This window comes from Lonchura striata, chromosome 6, assembly GCF_050655825.1.
Source record: "Lonchura striata isolate lonStrDom1 chromosome 6, ASM5065582v1, whole genome shotgun sequence".
Taxonomy (NCBI): domain Eukaryota; kingdom Metazoa; phylum Chordata; class Aves; order Passeriformes; family Estrildidae; genus Lonchura; species Lonchura striata.
In genome coordinates, this window is record NC_140708.1 from 33,264,437 (window position 1) to 33,279,569 (window position 15,133).

The window sequence follows — 15,133 nt, forward strand, 5'->3', positions numbered from 1 at the left end:
TGTAAAGAATTTTGACCAGTCTACCTAAGTTTTTTTGTAATATTTAGTACAGGAAACACACTAGAGAATATTTAACTAAATAAGGTAGATGCTAAAGATGCTTTGCCAGGATATATAGATCCTAATCAGCAACACTGTGCTCAAAAAAGCAATTTATAAAGATAAGCCATAATTTTATAAGCAGCTGAGAGATTTCACAAATCCCTTTGTGGCAATAAGGAAGCTTTAATTGGTTATTTTTTCAAATTACTTGTTACAACCTGCTCTTATTATTCAACAACTTTACATCCTCTTAACATTCCTCCTCTTCCTATTGATGTTCAAATTGACTGAAGGATGGTTTCCAAACCACTGCTGAGAAGTTAATGCCTTGTGATTATGCTGCCATAGCAACTGAACTTCTGTTAGAGCTCTGTCAACTTTAGATACTTATAAATCAAGTCCTTCCCAACTACAAATACCCCTCCTGCCAAATTCAATCTTTAACTGGGGGGAAACCACTAAAATTCTGTTAGAAATATTTTTACATCAAGTAATTGATATTATTTTTCTACAGGTATATTTATTCTGGATTTTTGATCTTGCGCCTGATGTGGTGTTCTCAGTAATTACAGCAAGGTATTTATTTTTCATCAGGGAAGGTTAGTCTAAATTAAGTTAAATGTATGATGCTACTCAGCTACATAGGCAACCTGTTTGAACCATTCACCCACATTTTGAGTTATTATTAAACTTTTCATTTACCCTGCTTTTATCCAAACCCCACATTTAAGAAAAAAAAACAAACAAACAAAAATGAGCGGTTCTACATTAACTGATAAAACACATTTCTCAATAAAAACACAGGGAAACTGGAAAAAAAATGCTTATCTTATTTCTATGCAAAAAATCTCCAAAGCAATCGAAACAGCCAAGAAACTCTATTAAGTATTATTTAAGGTAGAGACTCATATTGCTCCTTCATACAGCAGCAATCAGAAATAGCCCAAGCTCTGTCATTCTCTCTTCCTGGCAGTTTAAAAACAAGTGTAGCTGCACTCTCTTTATCTGAACCACACAATTATACACAGCATTTAAAAAAAAAAAAAAAAAAACCAAAAACAAAACAAAAACAAAAACAACAACCAAAAAAAACACCACCAAACAAAACAAAATAAACAAACAAAAAAATCCCCCAAAAATTCCTTCTGGTGCACAGGAACAAAAGCACAAGTCCCCATTCTGATCCCCATCACAAGGCTGCGCCCCCCTGCCCTCCCCCAGGAAAGCCGTGGCCCTTTGCAGGTCAGCTCTGGTTTCACAGCAAGGGGTGTATTTACCTTCGAGAGGGGTTCCTCAGTCCAGCTCCATTTCCAGCTCCCTTGGGGCTCAGGCAGGAGCACAGCGCGGTGCTGCTGCTTCTGCTGAGCCCGGAGCTGCGCCCAGCCCGGAGCCGCTCTCCTCCTCCTCCTCCTCCTCCTCCTCCTCCTGCACACACCCACCAAACCCAGCAAACCCAGCCAACATCCCTCCCTGCACATCAAACTCAGCAAACCCAGCAAACATCCCTCCCTGCACATGAAATCCATCAAACCCACCAAACATCCCTCCCTGCACATCAAACCCACCAAACCCAGCAAACATCCCTCCCTGCACATGAAATCCATCAAACCCAGCAAATAACCCTCCCTGCACATCAAACCCAGCAAACCCAGCAAACATCCCTCCCTGCACATCAAACCCACCAAACAACCCTCCCTGCACATTAATCCCACTGCGGCTGCAGCTCGGCCATCCCAGTCTGAAGAAAGAGGAAGAAGAGAGAAGAAAGGAACTCGAGACAATGTCTTACATCCTCTATCTTGAACCCATCTATAACATATTAAAAATTTTAAAACTTAAATTTCTCACCTATGTGACATACTACAGTAGTATCTATACACTCTGCAAAAGGAAAAGCACACCAGCCCAGGCAGGGGCAGCAGGACCCTCTGTCACCACTTCTGTCTGTCACCACTTTTGTCTGTCATTGATGTCGACACAATTCAGAATATTTTTCCCTTGGGGACAGGCATCTGCTGAGTATCCACTCAGCACTCTTCTCCTCTGGAAGTTATTAAATATTACTTCCACAGCTTCTGAAGAATTTATACAGCCTCCTGGGTGTTAGCCTAATTCTGTTACAAACAGAGGTTCACTGAGATTCTATTCTAGCCTGATTCAGACTGATGCAGCCCGAGTGCTGGGGCTACTTCCCACACTGGTACCTCAATCCCTTTATCCTGCTTGCACATTTTGGACTGAGATCATGCTTCAGGCACACTCCAGGAACACTGGATGAGTTTTCAATGCCTCTGTGCTCTGACCCTATCTGATCTCGCCCAGGTATTTTCCATAATCAAAAAGATCCTGTTCTCTGCTGTGCACAAATGACTAAGAGGGCAAGTGCCCACAGCATGTGCTTCTGCTTTTGTTAGCATTTAACTGGCATGTTCAAGCAACACCATCACATTTTATCCTTTGTTCTAAAGGCAGTGACATTAAACACAAACAAAGCAAATCACAGAACTAACAAATCATACCCTAAACTCTACTGCTGCCTCCTATGTGCTCTGTGGCCTTTTCCCCTGGCTTATTTTGGTGTGTGTAGATCACAGCAGTGACTGGGAGATTCTGGCTGAGAGCAAAGTCTCTCCCAAGCCTATAAGACACCTAAAGCAGAAGATACCTAATGCTATGAAAACGGAATGGTAGTACACTCTTCAGGGATATTATTTTTCCACAACTTTAATATACCACCAAACCTGTTTGGATACATCCTATCCTCAGTCTCTGTTGGGTTCATCAATTGCTTCATTTATAAAAGCATTTGAACTCTTACTTCACATCAACCTGCATTACCAGTACAGGTTGCATCATTAAAATCCAGTAAATTAAATATTTTATGATACTTCCTGTGTTATTGTTATTAATACAGCCTTGCTAAATACTTTTTTGGGCAGAAGAATATATGCTACTTTTTCATTTAACATTTCTGAATAGAATGGAAATAAATCTCAGTTTAGGAGATTCTCTACATGGCTCCTCAATCTGGAAAGTGTTTTAAGAACACAGGACCAGATACCTGACTGTGCTGAAGTACCTAACTAAACTTTGTCCATGGATCTTTCAGAGAAGGATGATGTTTTCACATGAGCTATGAGCCCAAGTCTCCTTAGAATAGGTTACTTAAACATGCAGTGTGGGTGTCTCTGAAAGTCAATCAACTGAGGCATCTGCATGCTAATACTCACATGAGCAGAGCTGCTGACATGGGTGAGAGTTTGCAGGAGGCAACACTTCGACAGCATAGACAGGCATTGTTGAAATAATTCATTTACAGTTCGTATGGGAACCAGCAAGGTTGTTCTGTGATGATATTTATTTGTTTATTTATTTCATATTTAGAACAGACTCATTCTCATCTATAGAATCAGCAGAAACTTCTATGAATCCCTCACAGTAGAGGTTTCTAAATCTAGCTCTGAAAACAACATCTGAAGAAACTTACTCTTCTGGGTCACATTCTTTGCCTCCTAAATACAGATACAATTTTCTTAGACAAATGCAGCAGCTTCCACAGTTTGTTTGTTTTTCCCCCTTGCATAATTAGTGTTATTTCCTTCTACCTTCAGAAGTCAAGGTGTGTCGGAATTGACATGTTTCAGAATTAGTTACAGAACACATGAGACATCTTCTGGCAACTTAAGTAACAGTACTTTCAAATACTAAACTTGATTCATGTGTAAGCACCACATCTGAAATTATACTCCTCTTTAAAATCAGGATCAGCTCAACATAAATTACAGTATCACAAACATATTTAGAACGTGACCTGACCTTGCAGTCTGAAATCCAGGGAACCTTCTGGTGGCCTGGACACTTTTCAGGTCCATCTGTGCAAATGGCACCGTGCCACTGCTTACAAGGTGGGGTGCAAGATTCAACAGTGCACAGGAAGCAAACCCAGGGCAGGCAGCAGCCCCTTGAGCAGGAACTAGAGCTGTGCACAGCCAGGAGAAACCACACAATACCCTTTTTTTTTTTTTTTTTTTTGTCAATTAATATTAAGCAAATAGCATTATAAAAATAAATGTGTGGAGTAGCAAGATGGTTAAGGCACCTGAGAGCAGATATATACATCTCTAAATCATGAGATTAAATCCTGTTCATATCAGCTATAGCTGGAAAAGGTGAAATTTGTAAAAAATTCAATCTTATTCTCAGTCTTTTAGTACAATTTCATAAAAAATATCCAATTTTTTCTGCCCTCATGTCTTCTTTTGCAGAGCTAAAAAATACTGCTTAGAAGTGTTGTAAGACATTTTAGATAAACAAAAATGGAATACATGGATGATCCATCATTCTCTGAAGTCAGCTGGAAGCTTCTCAATGATTTAACATAATTTGAATTAAGCCCTGGAGTAGCAGTTATACTGTGTATGAAGAACACATTAGACAAAAATCATTTAGGTCAACATCTTTCAAATAGCTAAATACATGGTGAAGTTTACTCAGATTTGTGGAGCTGCACAGAAGTTTGCAGGTTTAGGATAAGACAGGCATCTTTCAAGAGGCAAGCCCTGAAGCTATGAAAACCATTGCTCAGTGGGAAGTTTGTGTAGAACTCCTCACTCTCACTATGCTGTTACAGCCTGCTAAAAACATTTTTACAAGAGTTAATGGGAAAAGAGTAATTTTTCGTAACTAAAGATTCCTTTCTACTGGAGAAATCCAAGGAAGAGCACTGATCTCTGTTGCCTTGACAACATTTCCTGAAACACTCAAGCATTAAAATATTCATTATGCTCAAGAAAGTTGCAATATCTATTTCATATTGGACATTTACCACATTTATTGTGTTGGCATGCACTCATCTGTCATCTGTGAGCATTTGTCACAGAAAGCAATGTGCCAAATAATACATCAGAAATATCTGAGCTGACTTAAATGCACATGGTATTTTTCCTGCGTATTTCCATGGCTAGTGAAAGTTGTTACCTCAATGGCCTCGAAAAAAGGAGCATTCTTCCATGATTTGTGGATATTAGCAAAATAAGTACTATCTTTCTCCTAATGCATTTCTTAACTGAGCAAAGGGATCACTTCTACAGAGCGGCTGGAGGGGGTCTGTCCTTGAATCTCAGTCTGAACCCAAACCTTGGCTTTTCCCATGGGTTTTTTTGAGGGCGCTCCAGGGGCACAGCATTGCTGCTTTTGAGATGAAGACTCTTAGGTCCACATGACGAGTGGCTGTCTCTCTTGCTGGCTGTTCATTGTAGGAGACTGAAAAATCTGACTTTTCAAAGCCATACTGAGGGACAAAACAGGCAGGAGTTGCAAGTCTGAAATGCTGCAAAGAATCTCAACCTCTCTTTAAAGAAAAATAAATAAATAAGTGAAATAGGCTTGTACAGGTAAAATAGACAGCACCAGCCTCTGTGAACCCAAAGCTAACTTTCATGTTTTCATCTCCCTACAGACTGCCCTGGATGTAATAAGAATAAGCAGATAATAAAGCAGTACCAAAATGGCTTGCTGCTAATCAATTCTGATCCATTAGAGGGAAGTGTTTGTTCACAATGTACTACATAATTCCCTTCAAATATTTCTAATAATTTCTTTGGATGAAACTGATGAGATAGCATACTCTGCTTCTGACATAATGAATTAGTTTATTGACAAATAAAATGAAATTTACTGATCACTATATTTACTACAGGACATTTGCTGCAATCATTTTTATTAACAAAGGCAAAATACAAAGTGTTTTGGTTTTTTTTTTTCTGAATGCATATTAGTAGGCATAATTTGGGCTGGGCAGACATAACCTCTACCTAGACAATTCCTGTAAGGCTTCTACTTCACACCAAGAGTATGTTTTCCTTCTCAAGGGGGAAAGAGCAGAACAAGAGACAACCCACATGATATAAATCATCCAAAATACCGAAATTTCCCAAAGAAACATTGCCAATGAAAACAAAGAGGGAAGACAGTAATCCTCCTGTGAGGATCTCAAGCTTCATCTAAATTAAAACTTCAGGTGAACTGAAAGGTTGGGGGTGATTTCCAGTAGAGGATAAGGAGATTGTTAATTGTCCTGCCTCAAGCAGGTCTGCAGCCCTCTCTGACCTGTGGCTTCCTGTTCTGTGAATTATCTCCTGTGGCTGCTTCCGAGCTCATCTCCGTTATTACCAGAGGATTTATGTCATGCTCTGACCCATCCTTTAGATGACCTCTGCTGCCCAAGGGGACACACGTGCTCACACATGATTTTACCATGCTAGCTTTTGACTTATTAGTTCCTTGAGTCATATTTAGAGGCAGCATTTAATTCTGCCCCTTTGGAACTTTGTGCATCTCTGACAGTGAGGAGCCATGAAACAAGCCCACTGTTGTGATAAACTGCTCTGCTTGTTGAACAGCAGCTGCTCACCTCTATCTTCCAAACTTTTCCACCACTTAAAAGACACAGAGTGTCTGAATGTCTGTCCTGCATCTGCGTTCCCAGATGATGCTTGGAGAAATTTAATCATGGACTATCCAAACTGCTAACAGACACTGCAATTCAGTTAAGCCAATGTCTGAATGGCCTCCCTGGCTACACAATGCTAATTTTTTTGGTGAAAATTTCCAACGACTTGGCCAGCCTACACCTTACAGACAGCAGTCAGAGCAACACAACTTCTAGAGGCTGTCGAGGAGTTTGGACTCAGTTATGTGCTAAGAACCACTGCTGCCCTCTGCTGCAGTATTTTGGGTTGGGTCTCTGATAACCAGTGAGAGCCACAAATATTCAAGTAAAATTTCCAGACTTAACCAGAATTGAGCACGCTTAATGTTTCCATTACTGACAAGATCATTCAAAAGCTCTGTTTCTAATTCATCAGAAAAGTCTGATGCTGCAGGGGCCAGGTCAAACAGATAAAAACTTTATCTGTTTTATCTGATTTAACTCTTAGAAGAGGGACACCCTAGTAAAAGTTTGAACATACTTCCTTTCTGCAGCAAATGCTGTCTCATCTTCTAATAATAAACAGCCACAGAAGAATAAGAACTATGAAGTGAGAAACTCACCTTGGGGCCAAAATGAGCGCCAAGGTTCTGGGATACATCCCTGAATGTTGGCTTAAATTCTGATGGACAGCCAAGTTCCAGGTCAATTGAACTAATTTTTCTTAGTCTCAGTTTATCCAGTTCTGATGGGATACAGCTCATGACCCCTCAAACAATTAGGTTCCTTTCTCACTGATGCTAGGAAAAGTAACATGAGTGCAACCTTGCTATATTCACAAAATGCTTCAGATATAAATAGTTTATTTCTTCCCAGCCCTCCACAAACTCCAAAAACCCTTTCTTTTGTTATTTCCATCTGAATAGGTTGCATCGCTCATAGGTGAGAGCAACTGTCATGCACACCTAAAACAATTTTAGAATCATTTTATGTTTCCCAATCTCACAAATCCAATTACTTCTCTCCTGCACAGCATTGCAACTACAGTGTCTCCAACACACAATGCTAAATTGCAAAAACTCATCAGTAGACAGGAATAGATAAGCAGATGGTGGCAGGCCAGAAGAAGAAAGCCAGAGACACAGCCTTCCTACTCGGGGGAAAACCCAGGCTGCTCTCTGCAATTATCTGTGCAGGTCTCCAAAGGAATTAGATACACATTTCAAAGGAGGCAGGCTGAAAGTCTGGCTAATGAAAGAACTGTGCATTCTTCCAAATGCTCAGGGTGTCCACACAAGCTCTGAGTCCCTCATGGTGACTGGTTCATATTCTGAGTGCTGAACCAGAGAAACCTCCACAACTAAAACCACAATAACATCTTATGTCAAACCTGACATTTCTTCCAACAGGGCTGACACAGCCTTACATGTGTAAGATGGGACACAAAGAAGGGAACCTGTAACACACTTTCACTTGTAGCTTCCAGCTGCTCTTATTTTTTGGTGACACTTTCAGGTTTATTCTCAGTTATTTGCTCAAAAACATACACTCCAGCTCCTGACCTGAGCTCAAGGCTTAGGTTCTTTCCACTGAGTGGTTTCCTGCAGGGACAAGAGTTTTGTTTCTCATATCTCAGTGACAAGGAAGGCCCTTCGTGTTTTGGCCCCTTAAACAATTCAGTCATGACACAACAATCCAAGCATAGTTCAAGAATTCCAGCTCAAAGGAGACTTACCAGAGCCATGAGAGATGGAGGCTGGTGCTGACATCTCTAAAAAGATTTGACTGTTTTCAATGAGGATGCTGAGGACTCCAAGTAAGAGTCAGCAAAGGTAATCATTCAGATGGTTTCTGCCTTCTCATTTCTGAACACATAATTTACCTCTCCAGCATGTTTCTCCCTCTCACCTTCTCAGCATCATTCAGATCATGTGTAACTCTCACAAGGTAAGTTCTGACAAACTTATGGTTACCAAAAGTGATTCCAGTACTCAAATTACTTCTGTAACTATATATCAAATTTGACAGGGAATAAGCAGTGCAATGTGCTTTGCAGATCACCATGAGGAGAGAAAAGCAGAAACCACAGATCCATAGAAACTAGTACAATTAATTCTGTATCACACAATTTTCCTGACGACTGCAAAACTAAAACACTGAAAATAATTCTGAAAATCAGCAACTTTGTTCTAGAATCAGCAGGAAGACTTTCTATGAGAATTTTTGTATTCTCTGCAGTTATCTGAGAACATAATGGGTGGTTCAATTCTTCATAAACTCTAGTTCACAAAACACCTACCTCTAGGACTTTCCCAGTAATAAACTGGTGACATGCTTCACACTTGACTCCAAAAAGAACTTGGTAGTCCTTTTCACAGTAAGGAGCACCATCTCTGAAAAAGAAATTTCACAAATTACAAACCATTTCATATTAAACAGGTTACAGCATGACTTACTCTCTTCATTTGTCTTCAGTTTGGAACTCCTACACACAGACTCAGGTAAATGGGGGGAGTTCAAGGGAAACACTTTGTAGTACAAGAAACAAAAATCATATTCTTACTAATATAAGCCTCTCAGAATTATTCCTTAAATTTCCATCAAGAGAAGGCATCTAGGACAAAGTACTGAAGTAAACTTTCTTCTTTAGAGCAGACTCTACACCTACAGGTAGGGCAGTTCCAGGGAATCAGTGTAACTGATTGATCCCTCTCTCTGGGCTTGGGAGGAAATCACAGTCTATCACATGCAGACAGTTTTCGTTCACTTTAGAAAAAAAAGAAACACCTTTGGTAGGCTACAAGACTATAAGCAGTTATTTCAAGTGTAAGGTAATGTAGTATTTTAGTGTGTACAAGGAACATACAGTAGAAGTGGAAACACTAGTCAGCCTAGGAGCATTTCTCAGGCACCAGATTTTTTTTTTTGAGAAATTACAGATGCTACTTCTTATAAATATTATACACACCCAAATGACAGGTTTGTGAAATGGACATTCTTTCCTTATTTTTTCTCTTGCTATACGCTTGAAGGGGGAAAAAGAAACTATATCTTCATTTCCTCTCTTTTATCATTTCCCTGTTCTCTTCCTCTACACTCAAAACCCTCCTTCATTAGTTTCTTATATGGAGATGAGAAATACAATGTCAGGTCAACCACATCATCACATTTACTCTATTATCTAGCAAAGATAAGAAATGGTCAAAGTCCTATTTTTTTCCCCTCAAAATCACACGTTGTAAAGCAAAATGACACAATGCTTTATCTGGCTACTACAGAAAACATGTGCAACAAACCACCAAATTCTTTATGGGAATTATACCTCTTTCAGACTGATATTAAATATAGACTGGTGTCATTAAACACGAGCTTTCAGTTGCACTTTGCACTTCACTTTCCCAGCTCAGCTCTCACTGGGAACAAAGACTTTGGTCAAAACAGGACTTCGAGATGCGAATTTTGCTGCAAGCTCTTCTCTGCTAGCAGCTAAAACTGTACCACGAGTTCAGAAGAGAAGCAGAGATTACTCACTTGCTGATGTATTCCCCAGTTAGGACCTTCCCACAGGCCTTGCACTTAAAGCAGCCCAGGTGCCACTGCTTGTCCAGGGCTAGCAATGCTTGTCCATTTTTGATGTCTCTTCCACAGCCAGCACAATCTGCAAACAAGCAAACAGATCATTTGTTGTCAGCTACTTGGTTCATTAACCTTAATTAACTGCCCACCTGCCACAACATTTAGTAGCCAAAGGGGTGAAGTGCACAGCAGTGCAAAGGTACAGCTTCCTTTCCTTAAACCCTTCCCAGCTCCTGCACAAACAGTCGCTCTCATTGCAGACATTCTCAGCAGAAGAGGGAAAGTGCTTCTGTTTCTCGTGCTGTTTCTCATTCCAAAACCACCCAGCTCTGTACAAACTTCACATTCTGTCAGGAACAAGCTGTGACCAAGTCCTCAGTGCAGAAAGTTCCTGTCTTCTGCAGCAAGCAGCAGCAGCAAGCAGCGTCTGTGGTTCTGTTTCAGCAACACCCTGAGAGCTCGCACGGAGCTGAGCCAGCGAGAGCCCTGTCCCCGTTGGGTGGCAGCAGAACCACGCGTGTGGCACCGGAGCAGGGCACACCTGCCTGCAGGGACAGCCCTGGGGACAAACCTGCCTGCAGGGACAGCCCTGGGGACACACCTGCCTGCAGGGACAGCCCTGGCACACACCTGCCTGCAGGGACAGCCCTGGGGACACACCTGCCTGCAGGGACAGCCCTGGGGACACACCTGCCTGCAGGGAACAAACCTGCCTGCAGGGACAGCCCTGGGGACAAACCTGCCTGCAGGGACAGCCCTGGGGACACACCTGCCTGCAGGGACAGCCCTGGCACACACCTGCCTGCAGGGACAGCCCTGGGGACACACCTGCCTGCAGGGAACACACCTGCCTGCAGGGACAGCCCTGGGGACAAACATGCCTGCAGGGACAGCCCTGGGGACACACCTGCCTGCAGGGACAGCCCTGGGGACAAACCTGCCTGCAGGGACAGCCCTGGCACACACCTGCCTGCAGGGACAGCCCTGGGGACACACCTGCCTGCAGGGACAGCCCTGGGGACAAATCTGCCTGCAGGGACAGCCCTGGCACACACCTGCCTGCAGGGACAGCCCTGGGGACACACCTGCCTGCAGGGACAGCCCTGGCACAAACCTGCCTGCAGGGACAGCCCTGGCACACACCTGCCTGCAGGGACAGCCCTGGTACAAACCTGCCTGCAGGGACAGCCCTGGGGACACACCTGCCTGCAGGGACAGCCCTGGCACAAACCTGCCTGCAGGGACAGCCCTGGTACAAACCTGCCTGCAGGGACAGCCCTGGGGACACACCTGCCTGCAGGGACAGCCCTGGGGACACACCTGCCTGCAGGGACAGCCCTGGCACAAACCTTCCTGCAGGGGACACACCTTCCTGCAGGGACAGCCCAGGGCAGGGCTGGCAGCCGTGTCACTGCGATGGGGCCTGCAGGGAGAGCGTGTGTGGGAGTCCAGGACATCCCTCTGGCTGCCCTGGCAGGTCTGGGACCCTGGCAGGGGTCAGGAACCCCCCTGGACAGAGCCCCCAGAGACACTGTCTGTGATCTCTGTCCATGGAAAAGAGTTTTCAATCTTATCGGGTGAATTACAAGCTCTGAGTGTTTGATATAAGTAATAATTAAGTGCAACATGGGTGCAAAAGTAAAATTATAGGATTCTAGATTAGGGTCCAAAGGGCACAAGATGGAGGAAATTGGGTGTGTCTTGTCCTTTTTCTCCTTCTTCATGCCCTCCATGTTTCACACCATTTTTCTGTTGGTTCAGGCTGGGGACACACTGTTCAACGTAGGTGACAGATAGTGGCACATTATTGTAAATCCAGCACAGGGAGTTTCTGGTATTTAATGTTTGTAACATCCCACTGAGGGCAGAGCCCCACACGCTGCCCTGCAGGACAGAGCTGGGCAGGGCAGCAGAACATGTTATAGACAAGCAAGAATAAACAACCTTGAAAACTCAGCTTCACGCATTCCAGACTCTTCTTCAGCGGCCAGGCTGGGGAAAAAGGACTTTCACACTGTTGGGGTCTTGCCAAGTGACCCCGACAAGCGTGTTGCCATCCACCCGCAGCTATGGGAAGCTGAAGTTCTCCTTGTCTCTAATTGACAAAAGGACTCTGGCTCAGTTTGGGTACTTTCCTGGTACTTTCACTGCAATCAGTCCTGGAGGACCCTGATGGCAGAAAGGGAACCAGAAGCCAGGAGCATTCTGTCCCAGGGGGGTGCCACAATATCTCATGTTATATCAGACATTCTCTAGCTGAGCCCCAAGCTTCCATTCCTCTCCCTTCAAACATAAAATACTCAAAAAGATTCCCTGTTAAGGGGCAGTCCAGCACATGGTAAGATGTGAAGAGACTGATGTGGCAGCCAGCACTGAACTGCCAGGGTTGAGCTCTGTGCCCAGCCTCAGGGACTGAGGGAGGGGAGGGCCTGGAAGCCCAGTGAAGTGGAAAGGGAATGGGAATGCCCATCAGCTCAGGCACTCATGGAAGCCACAGAGACAGCCTGGAACAAAAGATTTTCCAGATATTACTATCCCCAGACTTGGTGTTCCTTTGGTGAATGCCTGAAACATGAATAAATCACAACAAATGGAGACAAACAGAACTGAGCAATGTGCGCTGTTAAAGCCCAGGCAGCAGGGAGAATATCAACCTGGCTCCAACACTCAAGCTGACTGAGCCCAAAAACCTCCCCTCTTCATGGGATTAAGCCCAGGCAACACCATGCCTTGCAAAAGAGCAAGTCCAAGTTTATTATCACAACTGATAATGAGAGCAGAGTCAGTCCTTTTGACTAAAGGGCATGACTTTTGTTTGTTGGGTAATGAGCCAAGAGAACCCCAAATATGTGCTGCACATTCCTGCTATCCAGGAATCCACCATTGCATCTCTCTCTTCCTATCAGCATTCTTCTTCTTCTCAAATCCCCTAAAAAAATGAGGGGAGGGGGACTAAGCACGGTGGTATCTTGTGACAAAATGCAAGTCACAGACTTTTGACACAACTTGGACTTGAAAAGCAGCCCTGAGATGTCCTAACTTTGCTCTAGAGGACATAAGTTACAAGCTGAAATCATGAAATGACAAGGAGTGACACCATGTAATGTATCCCTCTGCTCTGCCATGACAGCTGAAGGCTCCATGCCAGGCTGTGATGACAGCAAAGGCTGGAACAGGTCACCAAGGGAGGCTCTGGAATTTCCAGCACAGGGCTGAGGAAGGGACAAACACGTGTCAGAGTGGCTTTGGCATGCTGATCTCGCCTGTGGTTTGGGGAGGATACTACATCATCTCCTGAGGTCCCTTCCAGCCCTCATTTCCTTAAGCTAAATCTGAAACCATGCAACATGACTTTGACTTTGAGAACAAATGAGATCCTCCCCCAGTCCCAGTGGTTGCTGAACTACAGTTTTAAAACAGCACCCATTTCTCAGCTCCCTAGCACTACTGCTTCCTCCTGGTGTGCATTCCCTGCTATATTTTCCCTCAAAAAATCTGCTGTATTTTCCATGCTGTTTTCATTTTTTGTCTGGGAAACTTTGGTGAAGCTGAAATTTCCATGAAGCTGAAATTTCTCAGAAATTGAAACAATAAAAAGATTTTTAAAACACTTAATTTCTGAGGTGGTGGGAATAGAGAAACTGCCTTACACAAAAGGTCTACCTAGTCTGGCATCTTTATTGATGCCAAAACCAGATACATGGGGGAAGCAGGGATCCATGAAGTACCTCTGACTGTTTAATTGCTTCTTTGTAAGCCAAAGTCACAGTAAGTCTGAGCACCAGACTTAGCATTTTTCTCATGTTTAATACCAGGGGTTGGCAGCATCCTTTTATTATTTTATAGCACCAATGACATCTACACTCTCTGGGTTCCTTGAAGTGTTTTGCAAAAGGAAATTAACATCATTCCCATTCTGCTAGTACAACAGACACATTGAATGTCTAGAAGCAAAGTAAACTAATAGCCTAGTACTGCACTATTAGGCTGAGATGGCTTTTAAATAAATCTGATTTTAATTTTGACAAAACTGTTTGGTATATACATGAAAAGCTTGCAATTATCATTATCTCCTAAAATAGAAAGTGAATAGGGCTGTGCTGGGCTAAGAAAAGACCATTTGTTCATCCAAATTCTACAAATAAAAGCCATTATGATCTCAGGCCTGCATGAGGCACATTTAAGCCCTTGGCTGAATGTCATCAGCATATGCAGGCAGGATCTCAGTACCACATTAAGCACAATCTGTATCTGTCTAACCTATAACTAGCACATGCTGCAAATAAAAGGGCTGTGAGGTAAGAATAGTGGTCCACACCCATATGCCAGAGCAGACTGAAAAACCTGGCAATCCTTCCTGAATTTGTGTACAATGGTTCATACCATGGTGCTCTCTGGTTCATACCTGGGTCTAACAGACTGCACCCCTTGAATCTGAGCTTTCTTGCATTTTCTTTTTGCCATATCACCTGGATTCTTCCTTACTGCCACTCCTTGCACATCACACATTCAGCAGTGCCAAGATAACAGAGAGGAGGAGGTGGACAGTGAAGAGCACTGGTTAAAATGCAGAGAGCAGTATTGCTCCCAAATGCACTTAGGTGTATGGCACATCTGACATTTCTGCCTACAAAAGAAAATGCCTGGACAAAAGAACTGTGCTGTGGAGTCAGCCAGCCCAAAAGCATTGGAAAGTGGGGGGACAGGGCATGTCACTGTAATATAATATATGATTTAGACCTCCACTCTCCCACCACCTTTAGCAGCCCCACTAAAAGACACAGGTCAGGCTGAGCTGCCGCCCGTGACACCTTGCTTGTAAAGATATGAGAAAATGTGTTTCCCTTTTTAGCATCTGCACCACCCCAGACATCCAGGAGTGAAGCATCCTGCACAGCAAGCCATTTGTCACTGTCTAAATTAAGCAGTGGATTTTCTGCCTTTGCCTCCCTCCCCTGCTCTCAGCCAATAGTGCACAGGTGAGCTCAGAGCTGATACAGCTCTGGGATTAACCCTCAGCACACAGAGTTGGACTTTACTCACTCCCATGTGGATTGCTTTACAAATTTAACAGCAAATATATCT

General features: G+C 43.3%; 1 protein-coding gene across 37 annotated transcripts in view; it reads right to left on the bottom strand.

Annotated features, from left to right (window-relative positions):
• ABLIM1 (actin binding LIM protein 1) overlaps nt 1–15,133 on the bottom strand; it is a 191,917-nt gene that overhangs the window by 62,912 nt on the left and 113,872 nt on the right. For 34 of the 37 annotated variants that reach the window (XM_085582882.1, XM_085582875.1, XM_085582873.1 and 31 more), the window contains 2 exons: nt 10,004–10,130; nt 8,772–8,865 (listed from right to left, as the gene is read on the bottom strand). In XM_085582882.1, the coding sequence (XP_085439008.1) occupies nt 8,772–8,865; nt 10,004–10,130 (221 nt within the window). Of the gene's footprint in view, nt 1–1,319; nt 8,740–8,771; nt 8,866–10,003; nt 10,131–15,133 lie in introns of those variants that run through there. The other 3 variants (XM_085582877.1, XM_085582879.1, XM_085582880.1) reach the window with 3 other exon arrangements.